Below are 21,942 nucleotides of genomic sequence, written 5' to 3'. Positions count from 1 at the left end.
TCAATTTCTAGGTTTTGTCGAGGACCATAATCATTCTATTGTTGATTTGAAGTGTGAATCTAATTTTGCAGCAGGAGGAAAACCAGTAAAACTGCACACATTATGGGCTTTAAGCTTCAATTTCTCAATCTCCTTCAAATAGCTTGTACATCTTCCCTCACTAAGTGAAAACATATTTCCAGTGCGAGCAGCAGCGAAGGTAAGACCGTTTGGTTTTAAAAGTGCTTACCGGTAGCGGGCAGCGGTGTTTTTTTTTCTCTTTCACTCTCTCTTCACAGAAAGAGCGGGAGCACCAGGGGGAAGTGACGACGACCAGAGGGGCAGCCGGGAAGGAAAGCGGTGAGTATTTATACTCACCCTTCGAAGCCGTCGGTCATTTCCAGTGCGAGCAGCAGCGAAGGTAAGACCGTTTGGTTTTAAAAGTGCTTACCGGTAGCGGGCAGCGGTGTTTTTTTTTCTCTTTCACTCTCTCTTCACAGAAAGAGCGGGAGCACCAGGGGGAAGTGACGACGACCAGAGGGGCAGCCGGGAAGGAAAGCGGTGAGTATTTATACTCACCCTTCGAAGCCGTCGGTCATTTCCAGTGCGAGCAGCAGCGAAGGTAAGACCGTTTGGTTTTAAAAGTGCTTACCGGTAGCGGGCAGCGGTGTTTTTTTTTTCTCTTTCTCTCTCTCTTCACAGAAAGAGCGGGAGCACCAGGGGGAAGTGACGACGACCAGAGGGGCAGCCGGGAAGGAAAGCGGTGAGTATTTATACTCACCCTTCGAAGCCGTCGGTCATTTCCAGTGCGAGCAGCAGCGAAGGTAAGACCGTTTGGTTTTAAAAGTGCTTACCGGTAGCGGGCAGCGGTGTTTTTTTTTCTCTTTCTCTCTCTCTTCACAGAAAGAGTGGGAGCACCAGGGGGAAGTGACGACGACCAGAGGGGCAGCCGAGACCCGGAAGCAGTTAGTGTAAGCTTACCTGGGTAGGTTTTTTCCCCCTTTAAAAGCGCGAAGGACCCTCCGGGTCCTGGAGGGGGAGGGGGAGCAGCCCGAAGTCGTGGTCCATATTGGCACCAGCGACATAGGTAGGAGGAGTGCCGAGGATGTTAGACAGGCTTTCAAGGAGCTAGGTTGGAAGCTCATAGTTAGAACGAACAGAGTTGTTGTCTCTGGTTTGTTACCCGTGCCACGTGATAGAGATTCGAGGAATAGGGAAAGAGAACACTTAAATGCGTGGCTTCAGGGATGGTGCAGGAGGGAGGGATTCCGGTTTTTGGATAACTGGGGTTCTTTCTGGGGACGGTGGGACCTCTATAAACAGGATGGTCTACACCTGAACCTGAGGGGCACCAGTATCCTTGGGGGGAGGTTTGCTAGTGCTCTTGGGGGGGGTTTAAACTAACTCTGCAGGGGCATGGGAACCCAGATTGTAGCTTCAGGGTGCAGGGCCTGGAGTGTAGGGAGGTTAGGAACATGGCATCAATTTCCAAGGAGGGTGTCTGTAAACAGGAAAGTGGCTTGAAGTGTGTATACTTCAATGCAAGAAGTATACGAAATAAGGTAGGTGAACTTGCAGCGTGGGTTGGTACCTGGGACTTCAATGTTGTGGCTATTACGGAGACATGGCTAGAACAGGGACAGGATTGGCTGTTGCAGGTTCCTGGATTTAAATGTTTTAGTAGGGTCAGAGGTGGGGGTAAAAGAGGGGGAGGTGTGGCATTGCTTGTCAAAGATAGTATTACAGTGGTGGAAAGGACGATGGATGAGGACTTGCCATCTGAGGTAGTTTGGGCTGAGGTTAGGAATAGGAAAGGTGAGGTCACCCTGTTAGGAGTCTTTTACAGGCCTCCTAATAGTCCTAGAATCATTGAAGAAAGGATAGGGAAGGTGATTCAGGAGATGAGTGACAGTAATAGGGTGGTTGTTATGGGGGACTTTAACTTTCCTGATATTGATTGGGAAAGCTATAGCTCAAGTTCGTTAGATGGGTCAGTGTTTGTTCAATGTGTGCAGGAGAGTTTCCTGACACAATATGTAGACAGGCCAACAAGAGGTGAGGCCATACTGGATTTGGTTCTGGGTAACGAACCAGGCCAGGTGTTAGAATTAGAGGTAGGTGAGCACTTTGGGGATAGTGACCATAATTCGGTGATTTTTACTCTCGTGATGGAGAGGGATAAGTGTGTACTACAAGGCAAGAGTTATAGCTGGGGTCAGGGAAATTATGATGCGGTGAGGCATGACTTAGGATGTGTGGCTTGGAAAAGTAGACTCCAAGGCAAGAGTGTAAATGATATGTGGAGCTTGTTCAAGGAGCAACTATTGAGTGTCCTTGATAATTATGTACCTGTCAGGCAGGGAGGAAAGGGTCGTGCGAGGGAGCCGTGGTTTAATAAGGAATTGGAATCCCTTGTTAAATGGAAGAGGGCGGCCTATCTCAAGATGAGACGTGAAGGTTCAATTGGGGCGATTGAGAGTTATAGGGTAGCCAGGAAGGACCTGAAGAGAGAGCTAAGAGCAGCAAGGAGGGGACATGAAAGGTCCTTAGTCGGTAGGATTAGGGAAAACCCTAAGGCTTTCTATAGGTATGTTAGGAATAAAAGAATGACTAGGGTAGGAATAGGTCCAGTCAAGGATAGTAGTGGGAAGTTGCGTGTGGAGGCGGAAGAGATTGGGGAGACACTGAATGAATACTTTTCTTCAGTATTTACTCAGGAACAGGGCATTGTCGTCGATGTGAATACTGAGTCACAAATAAGTAGAATGGATGGCTTTGAGGTATGTAGAGAAGAGGTGTTGGAAATCCTGGAAAAGGTGAAAATAGATAAGTCCCCTGGGCCTGATGGCATTTATCCTAGGATTCTCTGGGAAGCAAGGGAGGAGATTGCAGAGCCATTGGCCTTGATTTTTATGTCCTCTTTGTCTACAGGAGTAGTGCCAGAAGACTGGAGGATAGCAAATGTGGTTCCCTTGTTCAAAAAGGGGAGTAGGGATAACCCTAGTAACTATAGGCCGGTGAGTCTCACTTCTGTTGTGGGCAAAGTCTTAGAGAGAATTGTAAGGGATAGGATTTATGCACATCTGGATAGGAATAATGTGATCAAGGATAGTCAGCATGGTTTTGTGAAGGGCAGGTCGTGCCTCACAAACCTTATTGAATTCTTTGAAAAGGTGACGAAGGAGGTTGATGAGGGGAAAGCGGTAGATGTGGTATATATGGATTTTAGTAAGGCGTTTGATAAGGTTCCCCATGGTAGGCTACTGCAGAAAATACGGAGATATGGCATTGAGGGTGAGTTGGAGGTTTGGATTAGGAATTGGCTGGATGGAAGAAGACAGAGGGTAGTAGTTGATGGCAAAGTTTCTTCATGGAGTGCCGTCACTAGCGGTGTTCCGCAAGGATCTGTTTTGGGACCATTGCTGTTTGTCATTTTTATAAATGACCTGGAAGAGGGGTTAGAAGGTTGGGTGAGCAAGTTTGCGGATGATACGAAAGTCGGAGGAGTTGTTGACAGTGAGGAAGGATGTGGCAGGTTACAGCAGGATATAGAGAAGCTGCAGAGCTGGGCAGAAAGGTGGCAAATGGAATTTAATGTAGCTAAGTGTGAGGTGATTCACTTTGGGAAGAATAACAAAAAGATGGGGTACTGGGCTAATGGTCGGATACTTGGTAGTGTGGATGAGCAGAGGGATCTTGGTGTCCATGTACACAGATCTCTGAAAGTTGCCACCCAGGTAAATAGTGCGGTGAGGAAGGCATATGGCGTACTGGCTTTTATTGGTAGAGGAATTGAGTTCCGGAGTCCTGAGGTCATGATGCAGTTGTATAAGACTCTGGTGCGGCCGCATCTGGAATATTGTGTGCAGTTTTGGTCGCCATACTATAGGAAGGATGTGGAGGCACTGGAACGGGTGCAGAGGAGGTTTACCAGGATGTTGCCTGGTATGGAAGGAAGATCGTATGAGGAAAGACTGAGACACTTGGGGCTGTTTTCATTAGAGAAAAGAAGGTTTAGGGGTGACTTGATTGAGGTGTACAAGATGATTAGGGGGTTAGATAGGGTTGACAGTGTGAACCTTTTCCCGCGTATGGAGTCGGGTATTACAAGGGGGCATAGCTTTAAATTAAGGGGGGGTAGATATAGGACTGAAGTTAGGGGTAGGTTCTTCACTCAGCGAGTCGTAAGTTCATGGAATGCCCTGCCAGTAGCAGTGGTGGACTCTCCCTCTTTATGGGCATTTAAGCGGGCATTGGATAGGTATATGGAGGATAGTGGGTTAGTATAGGTTAGGTGGGCTTGGATCGGCGCAACATCGAGGGCCCAAAGGGCCTGTACTGCGCTGTATTCTTCTATGTTCTATGTAAAACATATGTAGATAGTAGTTAGTGACCCGGAAGGGCATGACCCTCTGCCAGTGGTAATGCTGCTGAGGGCAGCATAATCTCTAGAAATACTGGTTAAACTCACTTCTTGGAGCTAGATTTTTCCACAATATAATTAAAGATGAAGGAAGTCAATTGGCTGATTTTAATTCATCCGCCCTGAGAGATTCTAAATTCCCATCAGTTCAGCAGCTAATTGTTAATAAAGAGATTTCAGTGTTTTCACCTCCATTGTTCTTTCTGGAAGGTTATTCTATATGTGTATCAGTTTGAGAGAATTATTTCATGCTTTTGGTTCAAATTTCGCTTTATTAACCAATGTTGCCTGTTACTTTCTTGCATTTTCATTTTAAATAATATTTCAGAATTAACATTTGCATTCCCTTTACGAACATACACAAATTCTGCCTTTGTTAGTGATTGCATTCGAAATGTGACTTATACCCAATGTTGAAAGGAAAGAAGACTGCAAATTAATTCACAAAATGCTTTTTCCAACACAAGTATACTGATACTTAAGAATTCCTATAATGCAAAAATTATATGAAGTTCAACACAGAAAGAAGTTGGTGATTTTCAAACTTTATTTCCATTAAAATACAGACTTACAGTCTAATTCATTGCTTTCAGGTGTCATATTTGCAAAAATAGTTCTATTATAGACAAAAACTAAATGTTTTGCATTTTGGTCAAGAGCAATCAATTTTCTGCTTCAGTCTTAATACATAAACATTACAGAAATATCAGGTATGCAGAAAAGTGATGGAAAGGTAAATGTAAAGCACAACAGAAAGGAAAACAGCACTAATTGCAAATGGGGTCATAGTCCAAATTTTATTCTTATAACCTGCTGAGCTAGTCATTTATAGCAAGTAACAAGAGTCAAACAATAATGAGGAATAAGGCTATACCAACATGTAACCTATGCTAAAGCATTATAGTGTTGTATGTTACTCTCAGTACTGAGCTAGTTAGGCAGATAAAAGGATAGTACAAACAAGCAAAAAGCTAACTTGCTGCATGTAGGAAATACTTTTAAAACTGGATACTAACTTTACCCAATAGAATATTCAAAATTTTCTGCCACTGACACATTTGAAGCAACATTCACCCCATAATATCCTGCTTAAAACAAATAAAAAGCAGTCGGAAAATTAGCCCCATTATCAACAACAGGATCAAAACAAGCATACAAAATACTGCAGGAACCAATACATACATTGGTGGCAGAGTGGAGAAATCTTCTTTTTGATCACGACAAAATGTTTCATTCCCCGCTCAAAAGAAAAATTCTGTACATTTCAGTTGAAAGAATCATCACTGGGGATATGGTCTTTATGCATCTGGTGTGATGACTGTCAATTTTGATGTGGCCAATGTTTATGTCAAAAAGTCAGAATCACAAAGCTATACAGTATTAATGCTGACTGTAGTATGGAAACAATGGCTCAGTGTCATTTACAGCACACACAATGAAAAGATGTGGCATGAGAACTGCACTGGTGAAGTGAGGCAGGGAGCAAGCTTTTCTGTACACACAAAAACTTACTTGGTTGCCCTTCTGAAAAAAAAATACCAAGCACGTACAAGTATCCAGGCATGCCCAGGTACACTGAAGTCATGATGTTTTTCTTTAAGGAAAACATACCGAAAAACTTAGTCAATCAGATTTGTCCTTTTTTTTGGGTGTAAAAGGAACCTTGCTGGCAACAGCCAAGCCCACAGCGCTGACTCCACCGGTCACTGCGGACACACTTCCCTTCACCAAGCCAGCACCCGCCACTGGCACAGTGGTTACTGCTGTTTTGGTCAGTTCCAGACTTTTGCTTCCAACCCAAGCCACTCCTCCAAGTGTTGCACCTACCGCTCCCTTCGTGATACTGTAAAGTCCACCAGTCACTTTCCAGATCATTCCTGGCTCTTGTATGCCAAGATCCTTTTTGGGTTCTATGGAAATGATTTAAAAATATGATTACTATAAATAAGAGCAGGCAGCATTGAAAGAACATTCATAATATATTCATTCCGAGACCTTAACCTATAAATTAAGAAAATGAAAAGTAAAGTGCAATGAAATACACTTAAGCTTATCACACAATAGCACTAGTCATAACTGTCACCTGACTTGCCCTTCCAAAAATTTCTTCCAAGTTTTAAATCAGTTACTTTAATTAATCCAGGACAATACAAGGATGACACTGAGTGCACAGATTCAAATCAAAATTTATATCCAAGACAGGCAAGAATACCCCTGATTTAAACACAGATTACGAAAAAAGTCTCATACACACAATTAAAATTATACAATAATATTACCGTTGATGACTTTTCTCATCTCAAAGAAACAACCTTTCTCACATGTAGTTGATAAATAATTACTGATGCAAATTATTAAGATCACCCATTTACAATCTTATAAAAACCTGAAAAAGGCAATTGTCTTCTATAATTCAAAGACAATGGTATAGTGCTAATGTCACTGGACAAGTAGCCTAGAATCCTGAGCTGTAATATTTCACTTTGTAAATAATTAAGACAGAGTAAAAATTAGCTATCATGTGCTTCTTCACCAACTGGCTTTCAGGAATATAACATGGTAAAAGCAGAATAACAGTGTTTCAAAAAGGAAGTGAATAACTATTGAGTTAGAAACAACTGACAGGACAATGGGAACAAGGTGACAAGTTGGACCAGCTAACAGGTCAAACAGTCTCCTTTACTAACAATCACCTTATGGCTTTCTGCAACATGCTCTTGACTGTTTTAAAATCCTTCATACATTTAAGTGTGCAGCATTTATTTTTGTCAATTATTTATCATCTATTTCAATAAATTGGATGAGATTGATTGCTAAAATTTATAGATGAAACAAAGATAGGCAGGAAAGAAAGTTAAGAGGTGGACATACAGAGTCCAAATAAAGGCAAGTTAAGTGAGTGGGCAAACAACTGGCAGATATAATACAATATGGGACCTTGTGAAAATATTAATTTCGGCAGGAAGGATAGCAAAGCAGACAGAACTTGAGGTACAGATGGATATGGATGCACTAGTACATGAATCATCCACATTCGTACATAGGTACAAGTGATTAGCAAAACAAACAGAAGGTTTTTAATTTATTGAAAGAGGAATGGAATAAATATAAAAGTAGAGAAGTGATCTTACAGTCGTTCAAGGCCTTAGTAAGACCATATTCAGTCTGGAGTGACCTTATAGAAATATGTACAACCCTGAAGGACTTGACATGGTGGGTGCAGGAAGCACACTTACATTTTGGGACAAGGTTAGAACTGTGACTCAAGTTTTGACAGTGCAAACTCTTTTTCCCACAATGTAGTTGATTGTACAGGAGCACAGATGAATTTTGGAAAAGGCAGCATTACTCATGTCCCATAATTTCAGTAGTTAAATATATGTTTCTGTCAATTTAGTGGTCCCAACATATCAAACTTAGTATAAAATAGCTGCCATTTCTCTTGCACCAGAAGCACTGACTTCAAACTAATGTATACAATATTGATATTTTCATGAACTTATAGCAATAATAAAACTAAATCAAACTGTTCAAAGTCCCTCAGATTATTTAGTCAGTTACAAATTCAGTATTTTCATTCAGCCGCTGTAATAGTCAACTGGCAATGACAAACACAGCTTGCTTAAATCGGAGTGATTTTTGCAATCAAAGCACTGTTCATATAATGGGCTTGTACGTGGGTAGCACCCATTATGGTTTCCACATTTCTTAAAGATCTTCAGTGATTAGTTTTTTTAAAAAATTGCAGCCAATTTGTACATGCGCAGCAATGTGATAATGGCCAGATAATCTGCTTTAGTGATGTTGGCCGAGAAATGAATATTGACCAGATCTTGCAAGATATGGAGAACCTTCTATTGATATAATGATATAATGCCACGGACCTGGAGATATTTTATAACTTAAGAGCACAAGGTGGTTTTATGGGGAAAGACTAAGCATCTGCTCATTGCAACCAGTATCAGTAAATATAACTCTGTTGCTGCAAGGAGCAAATCTGTTCCAGTTGTACTCAAAACAGAAAGCAATATCAGAAATCTTTCTCCAAGTCTCAAGTTGGTAATCTTCATTCCACATACTCCCTTCGACCACAGCACAAGTGTGCCTGCATCAGATGAAATGCTACAGTGAAAGGTGACCTAGCACTATCTTCCAAGGGTAATTAGGAATGAGCATTAAATGCTGGCTTTCCTCAACCCCAAGAAATAACAAAGAAGGGTACACATAAATAATACTATGGAAATCCTAATGACAAAGGATAATAAATAAGACCTTACAAATCGGTCAAAACTGAGAGGGTGTCAGTAAACAGAGTTCAAATGATCAATTCTGAAGAATTATGTTGAATTATAATGTGAAGATTTCAAAACATTTTGAAAGCCACATGATTTGTCAACAGTCTAGACATCAATTCTTACCAAATCTAACCATAAGATTATCAATAACCATCACACTCAATGTTTTGCAGGTATTATCATTTCACAGCCATTTACTATTTTCTGCATTGCACATCTATCAGAATTCTGTCAAACTGCATATATTATCACAGTATCATACCAATTTACCACAAGTTGATCTTACAGTTGGACTTGCACTTCTGAAAAGATGCTGTTAATTACGTTATTATGACCAAATACTGATCTTATAATTCAGATTATGACATCAGTTAGCCTCTACATTCAGCGCTCATTATTAAAGGCGCTTTGATTGCACTGCTCTTCCTAGTGTATTGCTTTAACAATACTATGTCCAGAGTTAATTTTTCAAGTGCATGAAGAAAAATCTGAATTTAGAACTTCAATAGCATGCTTTCATAAAATAGACCCATTAAGGCAATATCTGAAAATTGTTACTGTAAGCTATATTTGAGAACATAATAAACTGACAGGACAATATCTTCAAATCAGAATATTAAATGTCAGTAGTAGCTAATTACAACAGTGGGCCTTCAATTTTTCCATATTAAGCTCATCGAACTGGATGCGAAATACGCTTGTGACCACCGCTTTAATCAACGTCCTATCCCCAAATGAAGGTAGTCACATTTGCAATAAAATAAACTATAAATATCTAAGTATATGGGTTAATATCTGAGTTAATGGTGTGTGCATGACACTGAAGTGTCCAAAAGTTCATGAGTAAGGGCGAAAAAAGAATAGAAATCAAGGTAATTTTTGAGGGCTGGGAAGGGTTTTAAAAGCAAGTTTCTTTAAGAAAAAGGAATTCTGAAGATAAGAGTGCTAATAGAAAAGGCAACCCAATTCTGCGGGCATTATTGAACAGTGCCATCATTTCTTCAAGTGAACCAGCCAGCTGCATTTTTTTTGAAGATGATAAAATGATTAACAAGTAAAAATACATTTTTTGGGGAACAGACAACATAAGCACACAGAGTGCAAGACTCACGACTCCTCCACCACCTCCTCCTCCCCAACTGAAAAGATTCCTTCATGACCATCACCTTTAACTGGTTTTTTTCACACTGATGAAAGTAACCAAGAACATGAGAAACTTACTTTCTTTTGAACATCCCAAATAAACTCCAGTCTTGATAGTTTACTGACACTGTTGAAGCAACTAGAAGACAGTGAGGTCTGCAGAAGCTGGAGATCAGAGTTGAGAGTGTGTTGCTGGAAAAGCACAGGTCAGGCAGCATCCGAGGAGCAGGAGTATCGACGTTTCAGGCAAAAGCCCTTCATGATGAAGGGTTCCAGCCTGAAACGTCAATTCTCCTGTTCCTCGGATGCTGCCTGATCTGCTGTGCTTTTCCAGCAACACACTCTCAACTATTGAGGCAACTCTGATCAGCAGTGCAGTATTTTGCAAGTTGTGAACATTTGGTTCTATTTCCCCTCTGTTGGGGGAATGTAATAATTTACAGGTCAGTCTACAATAACACACATTTTGTTAACACGAATTCGTTATAACATGATTGACGAATTGGAGACCGTTTCTTTTAAAGTGTGTATTGGCTGCAATGTAATTACATCAACACTTTAAGCACGGTTTCTAAAGTGCCATTCTTCTATAGCCTGGGGTTGCACAACAAGGCCACCATCATATGATTGAACTACAGATGGTTCTATAGGGATTCACATTTTGCTCTCTTCATTGGAATAAACAACAAATATGACAATGAGGATGAGATAGAATTTTTCCTTACATTCCATTTGTAAAAAAGGATTGAACAACATTATGACAAAAGCTTGAAACCCCTAATGATCTTGAAGGAGGCTTGAAAGATTGTTCCACAAGCAGTACATATTAGTTCAGGACACTGACTCAGCATTGTACAAAATTGAAAAAACGATTGCTGATGGCATATTTGGGACAATGGGAAATCTAACCTGACCATCGAGGACTGTTGTAATTATGGTAAATGGTTACAAATCTGGCTGAAAATAAATAAAATTGATGACCATAGATAGTGGAAGGTATGCAGTTTGTGTATTTTAATAGCATTTATTTTGGAACTTTGGATTTTGAACAGGTGGCATAAGGTTTCTGAGAGTCTCAAGAGATTTAATGATTAGCTTGTAATTAAGCACCAATGCATAAATTCAATTTTTGAATTTGCTTTTCAATAGAAAGCAAAGTCAATACGCTGACAGAGACCATAGCTGAGGAAATGGCTGAAAGGAAGTTGCAGATTGCATGTTTTTTTTCTAGGTCGGCAGGGGTGATCCATCAGATTTCACTGAGAACCATGGCTGCCAAAACTCCAGATTTAAATCAGAAATTCAGGTGCTACCTGCTACAGGATGGATGTTGTGGAACTTGAAAAGGGTTCAGACACTATTTATAAGAATGTTACCAGGGTTAAGGGTTTGAGTTATAGAGCGAGGGTAAATAAGCACAGCCTATTTTCCCTGGAGCATTAGAGGCTGAAGAGTGACCTCACAAAGGTTTATAAAATCATGAAGGACATGGATAGGGTAAATGGACAAAGTCTTTTCTCTGGGGTGGGAGAGTCCAAAATTGGAGGGCATAGGTTTAAGGTCAGAGGTGAAAGATTTAGAAAAAACCTCAGGGGCAACCTTTTTACACAGAGGGTTGTATGTGTGTATGCATGCAATGAGCTACCAGAGGAAGTGGTGGAGGCTGGCAAAATTACAACATTTAAAAGGCATCTGGATGGGTACTTGAATAGGAAAGGTTTAGAGGGCTATAGGCCAAATGCTGGCAAATGGGACTAGATTTATTTGGGATATCTGGTTGGCATGGACAAGTTGGACCGGTGGGTCTGCTTCCATGGAGAAAGTGAGGTCTGCAGATGCTGGAGATCAAAGTTGAAACTTTATTGCTGGAACAGCACAGCAGGTCAGGCAGCATCCAGGGAACAGGAGATTCGACGTTTCGGGCACAGGCCCTTCTTCAGGAATGAGCAGAGAGTGTTCAGCAGGAGAAGATAAAAGGTAGGGAGGAGGGACTTGGAGGAGGGGAGTTGGAAATGTGATAGGTGGAAAGAGGTCAAGGTGAGGGTGATAGGTCGGAGTAGGGTGGAGGCGGAGAGGTCAAGAAGACGACTGCAGGTCAGGAAGGCGGTGCCAGGCTGGAAGGATCCGGCTGAGACAGGGTGGGGGAAGGGGGGGATGAAGAAACTGGTGAAGTCCAAGTTCATCCCCTGCGGTTGGAGGGTTCCCAGTCGGAAGATAAGACGCTCCTCCTCCGACCGTCGGGTTGTTGTGGTTTGGCGGTGGATGAGTCCAATGACCTGCATATCCTCGGTGGAGTGGGAGGGGGAGTTGAAATGCTGTGCCACAGGTTGGTTGGGTTGGTTCGTCCGGGTGGCCCAGAGGTGCTCTCTGAATCGCTCCGCAAGTAGGCGGCCTGTCTCCCCAATATAGAGGAGGCCACACCGGCTGCAGCGGATGCAGTAGATGATGTGGGTGGAGGTGCAGGTGAATCTGTGGCGGATATGGAAGTTTCCCTTGGGGCCTTGGAGAGAAGTGAGGGGGGAGGTGTGGGCGCAAGTGTTGCACCTCCTGCGGTTGCAAGGGAAGGTGCCGGGAGTGGTGGTTGGGTCGGTGGGGGGTGTGGATCTGACAAGGGAGTCGCGGAGGGAGTGCTTCCATACTGTATCTCTCTATGTCTCCACCATTGCTGAGGGGAGTCTCCAACTAATACAATGTATCTACTTCCAGCTCATATCTGTGGGCAAGTATCATATCCAGATGGTCTGCAAGAACAGAGAAATTGGTCATAGTAAAGTTCAGGTTGCTGCCAAATACTAGGTTTCCACTGTGGCAGATCTAAAGCTGTTTCAGGAGTCTGAAAAATCTTGAATGCTCACATGATCGATTTTAAAATTGAACTTGGAACAAGAAGACTAAGAGTTGTATTCATTTTGTGCTAAAAAGACAGCACATGGAAGATGAACAGAAGAAAGCTGAAAATAAAACAAGCACCACAAAATAAATGAAAGTTGGAGATAAACAAATTACTTTGATTGTTGAAACAGAGCAACAGCTGTTATGTTAACTCCAAATGTGGGTGCAAACAATCCTCCAGTCACATTGCCATTTATGAAACTAGTGCAAAACTGATGAGCTAGGCCAATAACACTGTTCCAATGTTAGGTCATTACTGAGAAAGTGGAATAAGATGAGGCTTCCTATTATTTCTTAGTAGTGGGCAGGGTGGAGGGGGATCTCCCCAGCAGGAAGGAATTGGCTACATAAATATGGTTCAACTGGTTCTGAAGGGTCACTGAACCGAGAATGTTGAGCTTGCTTTCACTCCAGAGACTGCCAGACCTGCTGAGTTCCTCCAGCAATTTTAATTTCAGATTTACAGTATCCACAGTTCTTTATTTCGTCGCTCACTTGGCCTGATTATGTATACTTTAGATCAGTACAAGAGTGTCTGTCACTAACAAAGATTACAAAATAGCACAAAGTCATCTTTCAGCAAGGAGACTAAAACCATTAAATCAGGTATCGCAATGCTGAAGACAAGGTAAAGGACAATGCACAGGTGACATTTTGCAATGCAAAGCCATTCTTTTACACGCAGTTAGAAGTAAACAACTGGACAGAATGGAAAGAACAGGGCAATTAGGGGAGTCCAAAACTAGAGGCACAGGTTTAAGGCAAGAGGGAAAAGATTTAAAAGGGACTCGAGGGGCAACTTGTATAGAAGGTGCTACATACATGGAAAAAGCTTCCAGAGGAAGTGGTAGATGCAGTACAGTTACAATATTGAAAAAGACATTTGGACAGCTGCATGGTTAGGAAAGATTTAGGGATATGGGCTAAATGCAGGAAAATGGGACTAGTTCAGTTTAGGATAGCTGGTCAACATGGATAGGTTTGACCTATTTCCTTGCTGTATCACTCTAATTAATATTGAAGTGCAGTCAATGGACCTTATGGATCAGTGAATAGATTTATCAAATCTGTTTTTCTTTATTCAAAACCATCTACAAATTAAAAATCATTTCCTTTTCACAAAGCTCTGTTGTCTCGGCTTGATCAGATTATGATTTTGTTTATTTTTATGAATCATTACATGAACTTTAGTAATGGAGCATCCAAGGAGCAGGAGAATTGACATTTCAGGCATAAGCCCTTCATCAGGGTTTATGCCCCAAATATCGTTCTTCTGCTCCTTGGATGCTGCCTGTCCAGCTGTGCTTTTCCAGCAACACACTCTTCGACTCTGGCCTCCAGCATCTGCACTGCTCACTTTCTCCTGAGTAATGGATTGCAACCATGTGTTTTGGTTGTGATTAAAGTACTGTAAAAAATGTAAGAAGCTCACTCTGTTGAACTGGTGTTGTTGATTTGATTGTCCATGAAACTGCGCACATGTGCCGCTTTACATTTTCACGTATGAGCTCTTGTTTAAAGTGGAGAGGGTGTGTAGCATAGAAGATCTGAGCATTTTGCTACATGTCCCCTACGTTCGGGTGAGATGTAAGTAAAATTCAACAATGGCTACTTGCTCAATATAGTTACATGGTGCTGAAATCAATGCATTTGTGTCACACAATTAAAATAAGCCCTTCAATTAATTATTATTCAATGGCATAAAGAGGATTAAATCAAAGTCTGTTGATACTAAATTTGGGTAATGGAAAACCATACAAGGAATTTTACAACGATATAAATTAACAGTGGATAGACAGGTGACAATTGTGGTTTACCAATACAAAGAAATGCAAAGCATCACATTTTGGCAGAAATGTAAAGAGGAAGGATATTCCTGATGACTGGAGAGTGCAAACAAAGGGTCACAGTGCAAAGATCTGAGATGACAAGCGATTTCTTCATCCAAAGGATGGTGAGGCTGTGAACACTGCCATCCAAACATTGGCAGCCAAAACACTGAACATTTCAAGGAAGAGTAAGACGTAATTCTTAACGCTAAAGGAATCAAAGGATATGGGGAGAAAGCATGAACAGGGCATGGAGTTGGATGATCAGCCATGATCATATTGCCAGGTTAAAGTCCAACAAGTTTATTTGGAAGCACTAGCTTTCAAAATTAACCTGTTGGACTATAATTTGGTATTGTGTGAATTTTGTCCATGCCAATCCAACACTGGCTCCTCCAAATCATGATCATATTGAATAGTGGAGAAGGCTCAAAAGGGGCAAATGGCTTATGAATGTTCTTATTTTCTGTTTCCAATAGCTCCTAAGGATATATATCTAAGGATATATTTTTGATCTTGTCCTACTTCGCATTCACATTTGGCATTCAGTGGGATCAGCCAGAAGTAGAAGAAGAGTTTTCCCATAAAAATCCAGGGAAATCGTTGCTTGGGGAGTCTGTTGCCTAAAACTCCATTCAATATATGTTGACTTGATTCCTCTCCCTGGTTACAGTCTCAGGTTAAGCCAGTTTGTTGCAACATCGGTATCTCACTTGTCCTCTCAATGAGCATCCAAACTTACTCGTGCCTTAAAGATAATTCATTTCTAGGCCCCTAACATTGCCCCCTCTTCACCCTTTTCTCAATTCAGCCGCTGCTGAAGCCTGCACTCATGCCTCTTTCCCTCTAGGCTTAGCTATTGTCACACATTATGTTCATGATGTTTTAACATGAACCAATTTTGAATTACCAAATTTCAACTGCATCTGTCCTTTCGCTTTCAACACTCAAGGCCCCAAATACTACTACTTCACGAAAAACTAACTTACATGCACTTTTTTTTCAATTTGCAACACGGTATTTGCTGCTAACAATGTGATCTCTTCAGTGAACGGGAGACGAACTATGACTGGACAATGGCTTTGCGTACACTGTTCAGTCTGCAAGCCTGACCCTGATTTGAATGATGGCAAGCACTACCCATCATTTTAGTTTTACAGCCCCCTCCGACATTGCTGTCCTTGTTCTTCTGTACTACCCTAATGAAACTCAACAAAAGCTCATGGAATCCCATCCTGTACTCAAACATAGTATTGCTTCCAGAAAGCTATCCAGAGTTCAACAATTGGGTGCTCATAACCACTGGACACATTTTTCCAGGCAAAAGCTATTTGCAATATTTTTGAGTTTGTCCTGGCCCCATTATCATCCATTTTATGTTCTCTCCTGCCTTGACATCTCTAACTTTCTGCAATTACGATATGTTAACCTATTTCGCTCTTCACAGATTTTGCCAGACTTGCTGATGATTTCCAACACTTTCACTCTTTCAGATTTCCAACATCTATGAGTTCATTATTTGCATCACGGATAAAAATAAGTGTGAAGCAACTTTCTCAAAATAACGCCAACCTCACAAAATTATAAGTCTATTTCCTTGTGATTTGAAATGATCGTTTGGACCACTGATTTAATGGTTTGAACTTACTTTCAGTACTATATTACCTCAGGGTTTTACACTTGCTTTTCATTTAGTAGAACTTGCATTTTTAGCTGATGGCACATAATAAACCTAATTTCTCTGCGGAGGAAGCGCTGGTATGCACGAGACCAAAGCACTCCAAATATATCAAGTTAGCCTCGATCCCAACTTTTTATTTTTAAAGGCAAGTGTACGGCATTCTGTTTTGGATGCAATTTGATTGGTCAAATTACCAGGCTTGAAACAAAATCCACTTTATTCTTACCCTCTAGTTAAGATAGCAACAAAAGTGACTTGTAATAACTCTTCTATTGGAAACCTTCACAGACTGATGGATTATTTAAATACTAAATGGCAACTGCCCCAATATAGTAACATCTCATTAACACAACCTTTTCAAAGGCAAATTCAGTAAAATAGATGGTCTCACATACAATTCTTCAATCCAGGAGGAAAGAACGTCAGAAAAAAAATTCTGAGAGAGAACGAACTCAAGTATTTTTTACTGCAGCAGGGAGAGATGTATAGCAACTTTTAAACCCCAACAGAAATTGAAAGTTAAACTGAAATCCTGGTTCTGTGGGAGCTTGCTCCCCACCTTTTCATGCTATTTCTAAACCCCCTCCTGCTGCTTCTATTGTTTTAACTTTAAAAAAAACCCAAGGCCTAACAAGCTGTTTACTTTATTGGCTTGGAAGAGACCACTCGGGATCTCTGTACTGAGCTCTCCATTAAAAAATGGACAAAATGCACCTCTTAAAGCCATGGTATTGCTACAGTGGGTCAACCAGCTCCAACACTGCACAATTCATTTATTTTCCTTTTGCTATTTAATTACCTTTTCCAAGCTTGCAAAAAAACACAGGTACAAAGTGAAAATGGATGAAAAACACAAATACTGCTCCTGTTTTCCTGCTTGAAATTGTTAAAATCTGAAGCACACTGAGTAATCGTAAGTAGAAATGACTTGTTGCTGGCTATGCTCCATAGTACATCTCTATTTTGCAATTGTGCTTCCCATAGTAAAATGCAAAGAAATCACTAACACAGAAATTCAGACGGCAATTAAAGTTAACTCCTTTTTCGAATGTTTGTACAAAATTCACCGAATCTCTGTTTGGTGAAAACACAGTCATGGAGAAATCTTTCAACTTTAATGTGCTAGCACTTCAATTGCTCTTTGCAGGTCAATTTGATAGAAAATGTTAACTTCAAAGCTATTTTATCCCCCTCTGAATGCAGTGACCCTAGTCAAGATGCACAATGGGATTACAAAATTTATCCTCACCATGGAAATTGAGATTGATTTCTTTAAAAGAATGGAATCAATCTTTCTCAGTCACCTGCTGAAGGGCCAACTATCTCAACAGTGTCCAAGGTTTTTACATACCAGTATCACTTCTGTTCTTGAGAAAGTTTATTACATCATTTCTGTCAGCCAGAATAAAGTGTACTTTTCACACCATTGCAGGCAGCCCCAGCAAAATGCAGGTCAATCAGGGCCAACTGAAAAATCTTCCTGTGATTGTATTCAGTTAGATTTGGAGACGATCTTCTTTCCAAAAAGATAAAAATAGGGAGAAGGGACATGATTGATGGATAACAGTTAGTACAGGTATTTCTCATGCTAGCCTTGTTAACACAATAATTTGGAAGTTAATTCATTAGGAGGCTGAGAATGAGGAGTTTGTTGCTTAATTTAAGTTACAATTAAGTAGCTCATGATAGCCAACAGCAGTGTGTGGATAATATTTACACAAGCTGGCAAGTAGCAGATAAAATTCACAGCATAAAAATACTGGCCAATTACCACCTGAAGCGGATAAGAAAATCCAGCCATCTCCCACTTCTTCAATGACATTGTGGCTGCTGAGAAATGGCTGAAATCTTTGTGACAGTTTCTTTGAAAGCTATATTACGTTAAAGAATATTACCTTTCTCTTACATGGACTAACTTCATAATCTAAATGATGTTTGTCCATCACGGGAAGATAGACTAAAAGTACATCTCTCCCTTTAATGGATAATAAAATTAGAATCTTTTATGATGTTTACAGTTCAATATCCTGCAAAAACTTATCTTGCGGACTTATTTCCAACAATTGCTTGCTGGGTAGGGGACCTGCCAGACATGACATCTGATCTTAGTGGCAGTACTTAAGGGTACAAATCCTCCATAACATCTTCCTAGCCAAATATTAAGATTGAGGGTATTTGACTTTAAATACAGGCACGGGATATTTGCATGTAAAATGCAAATGCAGCTATGCAACAATGAGAACATCGAACAATACAGTGCAGAACAGGCCCTTCGGCCCTCAATGTTGCACCGACCTGTGAACTATTCTCAGCTCGTCCCCCAACACTATCCCAAAATCATCCATATGCTTATCTAAGGATTGTTTAAATCTCCCTAATGTGGCTGAGTTGACTACATTAGCAGGTAGTGCATTCCACACCCTTACCACTCTCTGCGTAAAGAACCTGCCTCTGACATCTGTCTTAAATCTATCACCCCTCAATTTGTAGTTATGCCCCCTTGTACACGCTGAAGTAATCATCCTAGGAAAAAGACTTTCACTGTATACTCTATCCAATCCTTTGATCATCTTGTATGTCTCTATCAAATCCCATCTTCGCCTTCTTCTTGCCAATGAGAACAGGTTCAAGTATCTCGGCCTTTCCTCATAAGACCTTCCCTCCAGACCAGACAACATCCTGGTAAATCTCCTCTGCACTTTTTCCACTGCTTCCACATCCTTTCCCGAAATATGGGGACCAGAACTGTACACAATATTCCAAGTGTGGCCGCACTAGCGTTTTGTATAGTTGCGGCATGATATTGCGGCTCCGGAACTCAATCCCTCTACGAGTGAAATCTAACACACCATATGCCTTCTTAACAGCACTATTCACCTGGGTGGCAACTTTCAGGGATCTATGTACATGGACTCCAAGGTCCCTCTGCACATCGACACTACCGTGAATTTTTCCATTGACACAATACTCTGCGCCTTCCTGTTATTTTTCCCAAAGCGCATCACCTCACATTTAGCTGCATTGAACTCCATTTGCCACCTCTCAGCCCAATTCTGCAGTTTATCCAAGTCCCCCTACAACCTGTAGCACTATTCCACACTGTCCACTACTCCACCGACTTTAGTGCTGTCTGCAAATTTAATAATCCATCCACCTATGCCTGGTCTGAGTCATTTATAAAAATGCCAACAGCAGTGGTCCCAAAACAGATCCTTGTGGCACACCACTAGTAACCGGACTCCAGGCTGAATATTTTCCATCAACCACTTCTTTCAGAAAGCCAGTTTCTAATCCAAATTGCTAACGCACCCTCAATTCCACACCTCTTCATTTTCTCCAACAGCCTACCATGTGGAACCTTATCAAAGGCTTTACTGAAGTCCATGTACACCACGTCAACTGCCCTACCCTCATCTACATGCTTGGTCACCTTCTCAAAAAACTCAATGAGGCTTGTGAGACATGGCCTGCCCTTGGCGAAACCATGTTGACTATCTGAAATCAAATTGTTGTTTGCTAGATGATTATAAATCTTATCGCTTATAATCCTTTCCAAAACCTTTCCTACAACAGAAGTAAGGCTCACCGGTCTATAATTATAAGACAAAGATCAATTTGTACATGTAATATTGAAAGGCTCACCAGTGTATAATGCACAATGATGGTTAAGTGCTACTTATTTTTTGAAAACACTGCTGGACACCCCCACCTCCCTCTCATTCATCTCTCCACTCTGCAGGCACCCTGCCTCTATTCCTGATGAAGGGCTTTTGCCAGAAACGTCAATTTTCCTGCTCCTCGGATGCTGCATGACCTGCTGTGCTTTTCCAGCGCCACTCTAATCTAGACTCTGGCTTCCAGCATCTGCAGTCCTTGTTTTTACCTAGTTGACATAGTGAGGAAAGGCTTTGAACTTGGCTGTGTACTAATACTCCATCTGCACCCAGCCTATTGAACCTCTCCCTGTACCTCAAATCCTCCAACCCTGGCAACATCCTTGTAAATCTTTTCTGAACCCTTTCAAGTTTCAGAAAATATTTACAAGGATGTTGCCAAGGTTGGAGGATTTGAGCTATAGGGAGAGGCTGAACAGGCTGGGGCTGTTTTCCCTGGAGCGTCCGAGGCTGAGGGGTGGGTGACCTTTTGGAGGTTTACAAAACTATGAGGGGCATGGATAGGATAAATAGGCAAAGTATTTTCCCTGGGGTCAGGGAGTCCAGAACTAGACGGCAAGGGTTTAGGGTGAGAGAGGAAAGATATAAAAGAGACCTAAGGGGCAATGTTTTCACGCAGAGGGTGGTACGTGTATGGAATGAGCTGCCAGCTGAAGTGGTGGAAGTTGGTACAATTGCAACATTTAAGAGGCATTTGGATGGGTATATGAATAGGAAGGGTTTGGAAGTATATGGGCCGGCTGCTGGCAGGTGAGACTAGATTGGATTGGGATACCTGGTCAGCATGGATGGGTTGGACCAAAGGGTCTGTTTCCATGCTGTACATCTCTACGATTCTATGACTCTATGCAAGAAGAAGAAACAGCATTGAAAGGGACAATAAATGCCTTTATACCATAATTCAAAATCATCTCCATAATAATTGGAGATTTCAAAAGGAAGCTCTACAATAGTTAAAAATAGACAATTATTTTGCGTTATCCTAATTTCACTGTTGTCATATGATTGCAAGACACCATAAATGATAAAATGTTGGGATATTTTATCTGCTACCAAATTATCCTGGCCCCTGTCCAAACCTATGTGCACCTTTTCAGATTTCCAATATCAAAAATATTCTATTAAAAATATCAATTCGCTTTTACCTAAATATTGTTCCTTCCCCGACACAAACTGTCACACATGATAAAGAGGATAAACAATTTGTGAAGTCTACTGATTGGTAGAAGATTTGTGCAATTTTTTTGACAGTCCATTTTGTTGAAGATGTGGAAGCAGAAGGAAGGAGCGGCTCAGCCCATGTTCAAGTTGGTGAATGGTCTCAGCATATTTCTAATGTTGCCATATTTCAGATATTAGAGAAATGGGGCAATGTGTTCATGTTATCCCATCTTAGCTGTTAAACCTACCTAGAAATTGAACTTCAAAAATTTAGAGTTTTGTAGTTTTGGCCTTTTGAGGACTAATCCCCACTTTGTCAAATATAATACATATAGACAGTTCTCATAGGAAGTGTGTATCAGCAGCACAATGTTGCTGTAATATCACTGAAGAGTTGCAGAACAGTATTTGAGGATGCTTACCTCTTTGCAATAGCGCAATTCCAGCAGCGATCGTTTCACATGCTTCTTTCTGCGCAGGAGCTGATATCTGCACTGAAGTCTCTGTGTCATCCTGTGCATGTGCCGATGTCAGCTGCTATCAGAGCAGGAGTGGGGTACAGTACGAGACATGGATGGGAACTATCAGAGGAGCTCCCAAAAATCAAAGAGCATTGTATTGCCCTTGCAAAACAGGTTGGCTTTGAAGTGCAAAGTAAGGATATTAAAAAACTGCGTGAGCCCCACTGTGAAAACCTCTCTACAGCTGATCTACAACAGTTTGTCACTGAGGGGGAAGTGGAAGCTGGAGATGAAAAAAGTGAAGTCCAGGAGGAAGCACCACAAGAGCTTTTCACTTCTCTTTTGTCTTCTATTCTCAGGGAAATTGAGAGGCAGTTGCAGCTCTTAAGAGGACAATAGTTACA

General features: G+C 41.2%; 1 protein-coding gene across 1 annotated transcript in view; it reads right to left on the bottom strand.

The window, feature by feature from the left end:
- Positions 1-4,931: 4,931 nt before the first annotated feature.
- LOC122557680 (transmembrane protein 263-like) overlaps positions 4,932-21,942 on the bottom strand; it is a 166,184-nt gene continuing 149,173 nt past the window's right edge. Inside the window, exon 3 of the mRNA XM_043705515.2 lies at positions 4,932-6,312. Coding sequence (XP_043561450.1) covers positions 6,026-6,312 — 287 coding nt within the window. The 3' untranslated portion in view covers positions 4,932-6,025. The remainder of the gene's footprint in view (positions 6,313-21,942) is intronic.

Source organism: Chiloscyllium plagiosum, unplaced genomic scaffold (assembly GCF_037043375.1).
Source record: "Chiloscyllium plagiosum isolate Xiang-an unplaced genomic scaffold, Cpla_swu_hap1 HiC_scaffold_18, whole genome shotgun sequence".
In the NCBI taxonomy this organism is placed as follows: domain Eukaryota; kingdom Metazoa; phylum Chordata; class Chondrichthyes; order Orectolobiformes; family Hemiscylliidae; genus Chiloscyllium; species Chiloscyllium plagiosum.
Note: the sequence above shows the minus strand (reverse complement) of the source record. Positions and strands in the feature narration are given on the sequence as shown.